General features: G+C 35.3%; 1 protein-coding gene across 1 annotated transcript in view; it reads right to left on the bottom strand.

Annotated features, from left to right (window-relative positions):
- The window catches only part of BCKDHB (branched chain keto acid dehydrogenase E1 subunit beta), a 110,476-nt gene that overhangs the window by 66,525 nt on the left and 32,298 nt on the right, over positions 1 to 11,653 (bottom strand). Inside the window, exons 4-6 of the mRNA XM_072408566.1 lie at positions 9,344 to 9,477; positions 5,706 to 5,861; positions 3,895 to 4,003 (exon numbers count right to left, since the gene is read on the bottom strand). Of these exons, the coding sequence (XP_072264667.1) occupies positions 3,895 to 4,003; positions 5,706 to 5,861; positions 9,344 to 9,477 (399 nt within the window). The remainder of the gene's footprint in view (positions 1 to 3,894; positions 4,004 to 5,705; positions 5,862 to 9,343; positions 9,478 to 11,653) is intronic.

The raw sequence follows: 11,653 nt of genomic DNA, 5'->3' as shown, positions 1-11,653 counted from the left end.
CATGAACAATAACTGTGTACTGTAGTCTTCTTCATGGGTAAATAAGGCATCCCCCTGAAAATAAGCCCTAGAGCATATTTTGGCCTTCCAAAAAAAATAAGACAGTGTCTTATCATCGGGGAAACAGGGTAGTCGTTACACTTTCTGTTTATTGACATACTGTTTGATTTTCGACATTTTCTTTCTTTGTATGATTCAATGTGTTTATTGTTATGTTTTACTGTTTGCAGACTAAAACATAAAATAAAAAAAAATTTAAAAATATAAGCGGTAGAGAAAAAACTTGACATGATAGAAGAAAGCTAACTGCACTTTCAGATTCAGAATACCTACTTTAGTGTAAATAAACTTAAAAACTGAAGTCAACAAAAATGTGTTCAAAATTGTTCCCCAGTGTAATCTGAATCCAAGTTTCTCTTTTGTGGTATTAGCATTCTTGAGTTTTACATCTAGGTTTCCCCTGCACATCTATTACTCAAAATGTCAGGCACTCCCATGGCACAGAAAGCCAGAGAAAAAGGACCTTCTAAAGTTAGGGCGTCATAGAGGCAAAGAAGCTGATGTCTTAGTAGGTCAGGAAAATTGAGACTAGACCTCGAAACAAGGAACTGGAAATGAAGAAAAATCATAGGAGCTGCTGGTAGTTTAATATAACAAAAAAAACATTGAACAATGTTGCTAATACAAATATGCTATTACAATACAGATGATGTCTCTTCTGCAATAAAACATACCTACCTGCCTGATCGTTTTCTTCTTTCCTAGAAAACGCTGAGCTGGGCATGTGCAGGATATCCCCCTCCATCCCCCAGGGGATGCCAGAACTGAATGAACAAGAGTTAAATAATTCAGCTCCAACATCAAGATGGCCAAAGATTGGAGGCAGGAAGTGGAAAAACAGAACCGTGCTCAAACTCATTCATGATTTATTAGTAGCCCCGGATACAATTTTGGTGGTCATTTAAATCAATGCTTTGTGTAGCAGTATACCCCAAGGTATACAAACTATTAGACAATTACGATCTCCAAACAGAATACCCAAATTCAAGTGACCAAAACAGTTTTATTATTTCCCTGTGATCCTTCATATGCCAACCTTTATCTGGGAGAACAACCTATTCTCAAACATATCAATTAAACTATACCAACATCACATCCTTTTCTTTCCACATTTCTTTAAGGAGGCCAAATACCTCCTCGAAAGACTCCTCCTTCGAGGATACTCCAAAAAAACAAAAAAAATATATATATATATATATATATATATATATATATATATATATATATATTAGAAATATATATTTCTGCTCTGATTATTAGTTGACTCACCTCTATATACCCCTGAAGAAGCCAATTGGGTAAAACGCGTTGCTAACAAGACGGCTTTTTTGGCATAATGCAATGATCAACAATTATGGTTTATATCTGAAATAGTCTATCTCTGCATAGCACAGTAGTCACCATCCCATGTTATTTAAATGAGCGAGGGATATACATGATGCATTAATGTATCTTTTGTATTCACTTGGATATACAATATAATTGCATTTTCCAAACCAGGTAAGGGTATTTTATTGCAGAAGAGACCTTGCCTGTCCCTTTTGCAATAAAGAACATGTCTGTTCATAATTTTAGGGGTAAAAGTTTAGTTGCTGCTTCATTCATAATTTAAATTAGGAGTAACCTGTAAAGGTTTTGCAGGAACTTTGGGGCTATTATCAGACAAGTAATATTGACTACGGTGATATGCTGCTAAAATTGCTGTAACGTGCAAAGTTTGTACAGGAACAGTACTGCCCTGTTTAACAAGTGATCTTGATGATTTGTTGCTAAGATATTATCTATGCCTACCCATTCTCACCACATCTACATGACTGGCAGCACAGGGTACCTAAAGCAGAAGAAAGAAGCTTCAACTGCATCATGAGGGATAGATTTTGCTATCCTTTTTCAGACCTGCTCATCAACTATATGGATCAAATATGTTTACTAGAAGATGCCTGTTCCTTTTAAATACTTCATAAAAGTTTTTTGTCCTGTTCCTGTACTGGAAACCTGGCCATAACATAAGTAAAGTGAACCAAGGAAAACATCAGATCAGTGTTGTGAATATCCTGCTGTAAAAATCCTCATACAGTATTCGGTTCATTACAAAAAATAAAACACTTTTGGCGGTTCATCTAACTTTTGACATTGCTTGTGGATGTGTTTCTTGGTAGTCAGATTCAGATGAGTAGTCTAATCTACTCTATTACCTGCTGAATGAATTGCATCTTAATTACATACAAACATAAGAAAACAATCAGAAGAAATCTATTTTTCCTGAGAAGTAAATATCCTGAAGTTTAGGAACCATGTCTCATGGAATACACATATCTTTTCAATAAAATAAATTGAGCAGCCTATAATTATCTAAATTTCTAATAATATCTCACTATTCTGTAAAGCAATATACACTGCCCTTTCAAAGAACCATCACAAAACAAGGGATTATTATAACACATGCAGCAACTCTTATCTTGTAATAAACCCCAAATAGGTCAGCATAAAAACATTTCAGATTTTTTATATAGAAACAGATATACTACCAACATCTGTTACCAAATGGGAAGAGCGCTTAGTGTTTAGAATTGTTAAACGTAATCTTCATGTAATCAAAGTTCTGCAGTATATTACATTATATATATTACATTTTATTATAATGTACATTACATTATATATACCACAATGACCCAAAATATAATGGTTCAATAAGAAAGCTTTCTATAAATGACAAAAAAGCTAATTCAGATTGGGATTTTAATCCAAAGTGCAAAAGGTTATATTCCACTGTAGAGTTACATATAGCTCAGTATCTTTTTTCATTTCTTTTATATTATGAAGGCAATCCAAAACTCTTTTGGTCATTTGATTACCAAATGTTTCTTTGTGGATAAATCAACAGACACATGCTTGCAACCCTATTTAGCTCTGGTTCCCATAGTAGCTGTATGGTGTGCTAGTAATGTAACAACCCCTTTGGCTAGGCAGGCACAATTATATTGATCTGCTTAGTTTGCACATCTGCTATTTTACTAGTCTCCTCTTCATTACAACTGTTGCTAAATAGGACCAATTAATCAACTATTCTTTTATGGTTTTTATTTGTGGAGCTGGATCACAGTTTACTTGATGTTGGATCTTGCCATTTTATTCTGTTGTATTTCAGTATCCAGGAAACTATTAAATAGAACATTGGCAGAGCCCCTTACATTTTTATTGATTCAAAATGGATTTAAAATTTGATTAAAATATGCCTGTTCTCAATATTGAGAGACCCCTTTCTGCAGTAAAAAAAAAAGTTAAAGGGATCAAGATTAACCTTCTGGGCTAAAGCCCAAATACATATTAGGGCTATGTCAGACAAACATTTGTGCAAGTACAAAAGCAGTGTCAGCACCTGCTGCAAGCCAAACTGAGTGCCTATGTGTCCAGATCAGGCACACGGGTTACTAGTATGACTTATTGCAGTTTACAGAAATTACCATAGAAGAGGGCAATTCCACCGAAGCTTTCTTTAAAAAGGGAATGCATGCAGGACTTTTTACCTTTACTGTACAAAACTATACACAAATGTGAAAAACTTAAAAAAAAAAAAAAAAAGTCTCGTACAAAAAGAAAAATTAAAACTAAAGTAAAAAAAGGAAAATGACTAAATCTGAAATTACTTAGCCAAGGAAAATAGGAATAAGCCAGGCAACAGCTAATGGCCAAAGCACACAATTCTGCTTTAATTTAAAACAGTTGCACACACTTGCTGTCTGTCATGTATTGCAAAAGGATTTTTATTATGCAATGCCAAAGAAATAATTTGGCTACAGTACTACACACAGAAGCTGTACGTGCATACATTACCTGCTGCTCTATACAGTATCTTAGGTTCAAAGAAAATACATGGGTCCTTGTCCTCAATGCAGGAAAGTAGCAAGCCCTTTGCTTGGACTGGACTTCTGGGTATGACCACCTGCAGAATACAGACAAGTATTACATCAATTTTTATGCCAAAAATAGCATGAAGAATAATAAAATAAATGGACAACATTTGCTCAGACCTGATGTCCGCTAAACATGCTGTTTTAATCACTTGGTATTATAAGACTTAAAGTGAACTTGCAGTGTGCAGTTTAAAGCTGGTAAATTACCACCAAGTCTGAAAGGCAGATATGCAAAGCTGCATGAAAATACACACAAAGTTGCAGAGTTCCTTTCTAAAGTTCTGAAAAAAAGACCTAAGTAGCAATAAACCCAACTATTACAATTACTTAAAGATATATTCATAAACAATATGCATTATTACAGAGGTGTATTTCAGGTGTCAATGTGACATTTCAGGGCAGTTGGCTTAAGATTGTCTTGTGCTGCAGTAACCAAATGCAAGGGTTTTCCTCACAGGGCATTAGTGTCATCTCAGTCCAGTAAATCAATACTGAATTCAGCCTTCTTGGTAGGTCTAAGAAGATAGGAATCCGCTTTTTCCAGCTGGTTCATTACAGAAAAAAACTGCAAGTCCCTGTTTCTCTCTTAACACCTATACGACACTCAACTAAGAGACAGAGCTTGGACCAGATGAGCTAAAAAGGCAGACATGTCCACAAATTGCAGTCCATAGTTTCCCAGCAAAATCAGCTTTTGTATACATTTTGAAAATACCAGGTAGGGACCAAGGTTTGAGTCATATTTTTTGGCAGGTTTGTGTGCATACAGGAGCTCAACTCTAAAGGGGAAGGAGAAAGGATGGAAGTTTGCTCCTGAGCGGTTTCACATGTCAAGAAGAGAAATGGGACTTTGAGAGATGGAGAAGGTAAATTATAAGACTTGGCACAGTAGGTACTAGTTGAGAAATCCATAGTGTAATTTTTAATTTCCTTCCAAATCTATTTTTAATGTGGCCAAAGTTTTAAGGGTCATTTTTACAGAGAATGACTGGTAAATGTTACATTTACTGCTGAAAAAATAGACCCCCAAAACATCAGCCGAATTAAACATAGATAGACTAAGCATTGTAACTACTGGTCTAGAAACCTACAAATCAGTTTGGATTATGTTGGCAAAGGCTGTTGAAGTTTCCTTACATAAGACAGGAAGTTTTCACAGGTACTGGGTAGTCATTATGTATACAGTGATCTACAGTTGTATTTAGCCGACAGTGGAACATTTTACTAAACAAAATGCTGAAATACTAAAGCACTTGCCATACTTTAGGCAGATGAAGTCAGTGTTGTCACAACTGTACCTAGGTATGGCAGTGAAATGTTCTAATTGGCTAAGCAAGCATAACATAACTGAAGATGCAGAACACAAATGTGAAAGAAGACAAAGAGCTGCGACCCCACTTTTCTTCAAGAGCTAAATTAAAATTGTCAGCAGCATTTAGGAAACCATCCAACAGGGTGGATCCCAGGAATTGCTTTGTATGTCAGGTGAGTGGATAGGCAGGTAGTTAAAAAAAAAAAAAATACATTTTTATGAATGATTTATTACTTCAATTGGGGCACGGCAGAGTCTGCACAGAACAGCAACTTTTAAGTTTGTATCTCACAAGAATTTAGGAAGTTCCTAAATTAGGTCATAAATTAGATGAAACATTTAGGTAATGTGCTATTATGCTATTAGCATGCAGATGTATCACTGATTTCAATAGTTAAAGATTAAGACACATATCTTACCTTAATACCAGGAGAATGAGCAAAAAAAGCTTCTGGGCTTTGGGAATGGTAGAGTGCACCATGACCCACACAGCCCCATGGTGCTCTTATCGTCAAGCTCCCACAATTAAAAAGATTACCAGATCTGTATCGATATTTTGCAGCTTCATTTACAATCTGTAATACAAATAAAATCCCACCGTTAAAACAATTTAACAGCAATACTATACAACATATACAATGTATATATTCATTATGACAGAAAAGACAAAATGTAATACTGTAGACTTTCAACAAATGATAAAAAAGAAAATACCAGCATAAGGGTATATTTAGAGGGGACTTGCAGCAACATATAGCTAGGTGGGGGAGGGATAGAAAAAAAAACGATATCACTTGTGTAAATAAAGCACAAAAAAAAAAAAATAAAGATAACTTCTCAACCAGGGTTCCTCCAGAGATTGCTGGGGGTTCTTTGACCAATGACCAATTTGTGCCTCTTAGGTCAATTGAAGTCAGAAGTAGGCAGAGTAAATTTTGGTGGTCCACAGAAAAAGGACCCCCCTGTGGGGGCGCACCGGTCATAGCCACGGACCATGTCTCCCATATGCATTGCAGGCTCAGGACGGTAGGTGGGAAGTTTCTTTCCCATTTAAGTGACACATGGCTCCCCGCGCATGAGCAGTCAGGAGTCCCTGAAAATAGTAGTCCATGACGTTCAAAAGGTTGGCGACCACTGGTTTAAAAGTGACATCAATCATCTGTAAGGGTGACATTCATCCCACTGGCCAGCAATTTAGGAATCATCCTTTTTACGGACCACCACACTAATTTACTGTGAGCTGTGAATATAGTAATTCTAACAGGGGTTTCCTGAAGACTTAAAAGTTTTTAAAAGGTTCCCCCATGTTAAAAAGGTTGAGAGCTTTTTTTAACATTTACCAAAATGCTTTATTTGAAACACAACTCCTTTGATTTTATTACACCTAAACAGAGGAACACTTAGTTTTAGACTGAACTTCTGGCAATTGACGTTTAAGTTACAAAAAAAAAGCTCAACACTGCATAAGGACATCAGGACTGTCAGTCATAATAAATATCTGTAATGCTACAAAAAACAAACAATCTAAATATTACAAATATACAGTCTACAAGCTTCATAACAAAGTAGGGTGTAACTCATGACTTTTTAAGTTATCAAAAAACACCTCCTGTCCTAATGACTGCAACTGATACCCTTCATATTAAGACCAATACATACTTAACCAAATGAACCAAAATAAATTAAAAAAAAAAATATGCATTCTGCAAAAGCATCAAATTAATCACTTAGAGGCTCATTAAAATACAAAAATACAAAACCTATTCACCCACTTGTGCCAGCACAACTGAAGTCTAATGTAAAGCATACATGTATGATAACACCAATCATGCCATGTATATCGTTCCCAAGAAGGCTAAATAAATGACAAAGAGTGTATTAAAGCCAAGTCTGCATGATTCAATTTAAGATTTCCCAGTGGAACAAAGGTCCCCCAAAAACAAACCAATGAGAAATCTTATCTATAAAATTGTCATCTGCTAACATGGTTGTTGAGACAAAATGTTATCTGTCAGTTTTAGTAAATTCTGGCACTCTGCAAACCTAAATAGAAAAACAATTCTCAACAATATTAAACTACAACACAGCTTGTGTATACTTGATCACTTTAAAGTTATTTTAAACCATAATAAAAAGCTTTTACAGACAGGGACAGATTATCTATTAACTAGAAAAAGAAATGCCTAAACAAGGATTACCAAAGATTTGATTTGGAAATATTGAAAAAGTATTTTGAAATTAAATTTTGTATAAATTTGTATAGGATTTTAATGACTGAGCTTACATTTGTGTTAATAAAATTTTATTGGAAATTTGTAAATCATTGTACAGCTATTCTCAATAAGGAATTTTGTTCTTAGACTCCACACTTGAAGATATTTAAAAACAAAATATTGTACAGTTATGTGTTGTTAAAGTAGGATAACCCCGAATAAAGCAGATGCTGATAAAATAGGAGTAATTTCCTAATTCGTTTTAACAGCTGTTTGTGTTAGGCTAATGACAAACCACAACATTTTCAATCAGATTTCAATTTCCTAAGCAACTTTGCTACTGTAATTAAAAGATCTTGCTGCAAGGAAACAGTCAACATTGAAAAGCATTTAGTTCAAACAATTACATAAAGACCTAAAATAAGTTTGGTCAATAAATACAAGGAACACGCTATTAAAAAGTGGATAATTAACTTTTTGGAGGACATTAATGTGTTGGATAATTCAAAAGCTTTCTTGTGTCTTACATCAATAGTGAAAGCACTACTTTCCTACAGTTGGTTACACAATAATGCTTACCAGTTACTTTAGTAGGTATAAAATATAAAAGGGAAAACATTTTGTTGTGCCATTTGTCAAGTCGGATGAAAAACACAGGTAGAGGCTACCACATTAACAACTTTGTGATACTTCTATGATAACTCTACCAAAACATTTAAAATTTCTATACAATGTTATCGTGTTCTATTTCATTGCCGTGTGTAGGTACCATTTTTGATAGATAAGCTGCACAGACAATCTAATTAGGTTGGGACTTGTAGTACATAATACAGGGCAGCAGACACATGACTACAAAGACCTCCAAAAAATAGCAGAAAAGCTTTATCTTATTGTATAGACAGAAGGAGAACAATAACTACTTTTATTTTTTACAGTATGTGACATATTTCTTTTATTCACAATTGTGAATTGAGGGAGATATGGACCTGTTTCATTAAAGCTCTCCAAGGCTGGAGAGAATACACTCGTCAGTGAAGCTGGGTGACCCAGTAAACCTGGAATTGATTTCTTAAAACTCATTTGCAATTTGTTAGCAAATATTTTCAATCCAGATCCACTCCAGGTTTGCTGGATCACCCAGCTTTACTGATAAAAGTGTATCCTCTCCAGCCATGGGGAGTTTTAATAAATCAGGCCCATTGTGTACAGGTCCGTGTTGCATGTGCACTAGAAGATGACAAGATAAGCGAACATGGTGTCTGCAGGGGATCTGGTGTGTACAAATATACAGTAAAAGAAGGTGGAAAATGCAGATGGCATGACTTGCCTACAAGGCTTTACACAGGCTTGGAGGACTAAAATAAAGAGTAAAAAAAGAAAAACTATTCTTTAAAAATGCATGAATGTTTTTTAATATATGTGCCTGAATTTTAGCTATAAAAGTCAATGTAAGTTAAATTATTAAAAATAACTTCATTATTAAAGTCAAGACTGGCGTGTTTGTGCACTGTTGTGCCATTCACTGTGCTTATTATCAAAATGTTCCTCTTAGATTAACCTGCGCTGCAGAGCATTGCAATCAGCAGGAATGCAATAATCGTGTATTGCGCTGTATTATGCAGACCAGGTTACACTCTCCGTCAGCTAGAGTGCATTGGTAGTGTGCACAGAATATTTATTTCGAAAATATATATATAAGCACAGGTGAAAACAACAGGTGCTACAGTAAACAAACCTCTCATAAATAATTACATAAAACAATGAAATCTAAATAAGTTAGCGTTTTACTTTGTATATAAATTAAGACATGCCATCCCTATACTTTGTAAACTAGATGAACAAACCTGATCAAATGCTGGAAATATGTAGTCTGCAAACTGGATCTCAGCAATGGATGTAGCGCCAGCAACTGCAACTCCGATGCCAAATCCAACAATTCCCTGTTCGCACAAGGGAGTGTTGAAAATTCTGTCTTTACCTGGAAAACAAATTTAGTAACTGACATACTGCTTGATAAAGTGATCTGTTATACAATCTAGTTAGACTTTTACTCAAACATGAATCACTGCCGCCAGAAGGAAACCCAACTTTGACAGAGTTATACAAAGAATCAAGAGCAAAAGGAATGTGTCACTTATTACCAGGTTTTGTAAATAGTGAAGAGCTGGGGCTGACTGCCACATTCTATTATAAAGGACTTTGCAGCTCTTTGTATCAGGGAGAAAGCAAGCTATTAGTCCCATGAGCTAAACAGGTCTGGTATGCTTAGTATTTCATACCCAGAGCCACAACCAAAAGTAAAACAGTGAGTGCCAATTTTCAATACCAAGGAGTCAAAGCAAATATCTGGCTACAATAAATTCTGAATTTATTAGCAATGTGATAAATAAATTACTCACCTGGGAAAAAAACATATTTTGCATTTTAGATTTGCACTTGCTGAAGTTAGTTTCAAGAAAACAAAGCAATTCTAATAAAACAGCACCTTTTCCAAATGCTAAATAGAAACACTTGGGTAGGCTTTGACCCTGTGTGTTTGTGTGTTTGTGCAGAAAGCTGACCATGCATATCTAAAGATACTTGGATTATGTCTATTAAGTTATATATATATATACACACACACACACACACACACACATATATATATATACATATATATAAATATACATACATATACAAACACGCTGCTTTGCCTATCAAAAAAGATACTATACATATTAAGGTAACCAACCATTAGTAGACAATACTGTGATTGACATCTCTGCCAGTCAAGAAAATCATTCTACTGCTGCACCCTGATCAGTTCACTAAGGAGATGATTTCCCATCGTGCAGTGTGACACTTGCATATTGCTCAAATATTGTTCAGACAAAAAAATTTTGACAACTCTGTACCAAAGAAGTGTACAATCCAATCTTCCTACCAATGCCACACACTTTGTAGTGGCAAATTTGGCATTGGTCACCCTTAGCCACCCACTATCTGTATATAAGCTTATGAAGCATGATCCTTTATGCAAAGTTCAGCTATAAGTTTACTGATGTAATTATCCGATGACAGTATTAAAAATTAAATGAAAAAATGTTTTATGCATTTGTATGTTTAAATAACACTTTAATTTTAAGTATGCAAATTATTTGCTGAGATCTTGTAAGTGACAAATGCAAAATATGACAAATCTGACCTGGATGTCTAAGCACCAATGATATTTGTATTTCAAAGATTTTATTGATTTTTCAAAAGAAAGTTACAATACTTTTTTCACAAATTGTCTACATATATAAAAATCAATCACATTTGGCTACAAATGAGTTAACCTACAGACACAAGCGTGGCAAATATTATCCTTTTTTTTTTTTTGTATCTGGGTGTTCAACTCAACAACCACCTGCCAAAGGGAATGTCCTCCACTGTTTACACCAGCAATCCAATGGGAGTGCTTTCAGCTATGTACCCATTCGGCTCTGCTGGGTATTCATGAAAAAGTTGGGGAACACTCTCACTAGCTAAAGAATGTTAGGGGACACTCCTGGCTCTGCCGAGAGATGGATGAACACAAATGATCAACATCAAGGAGAAATCATTCATTTACACCAACCAACTAGGGTACCCAACAACTAGTGTGTGACAATATATAAGAGATTTTGTAATAAAATAGTAGTTACCAAAAAATACTAGATTTTAGATGCCTAATATTTTGTCAATACACCAACGAACATTTCAGTTTATAAGTTAACAGAAAATCTGAAGGAGACAGGGGTAGAACCAATAAACTAATTGGCTACTGTTCTTTTATTCACGAGCAGACAAACAAGGAACATGTGGTATTATATTACTTTGTGGTATTACCCTAAGAAAAACAATTTTAAGCCCAAAATCCAGGACTTTCCCTAGCAGTGTTCACCCAAACCTAGTTTACCAGTTGAATGAATGAGAAGCCAATGTTTTGCAAAGGAAAGAATGGGAATGAGAGCGCAGTGGGGTGCCGCTCTATCATTCTCATTTCCACAGTGGATGTACGACGTCGTACATGGATCTGTGCTGGCGGATCCACAAGCGACTGCAATACAAGTGAAGGGGAGAAAGTGCAGCGGGAGTGTCGCTTGCTCGTGAAATGTGAAATCACAAACATTTTGTAACATGTATCATATCAT

The sequence above is a fragment of the Pyxicephalus adspersus genome, chromosome 4 (genome assembly GCF_032062135.1).
Source record: "Pyxicephalus adspersus chromosome 4, UCB_Pads_2.0, whole genome shotgun sequence".
Classification (NCBI taxonomy): Eukaryota; Metazoa; Chordata; class Amphibia; order Anura; family Pyxicephalidae; genus Pyxicephalus; species Pyxicephalus adspersus.
The sequence above is the reverse complement of the archived record's forward strand: the minus strand, read 5'-3'. Positions and strand labels throughout refer to the sequence as shown.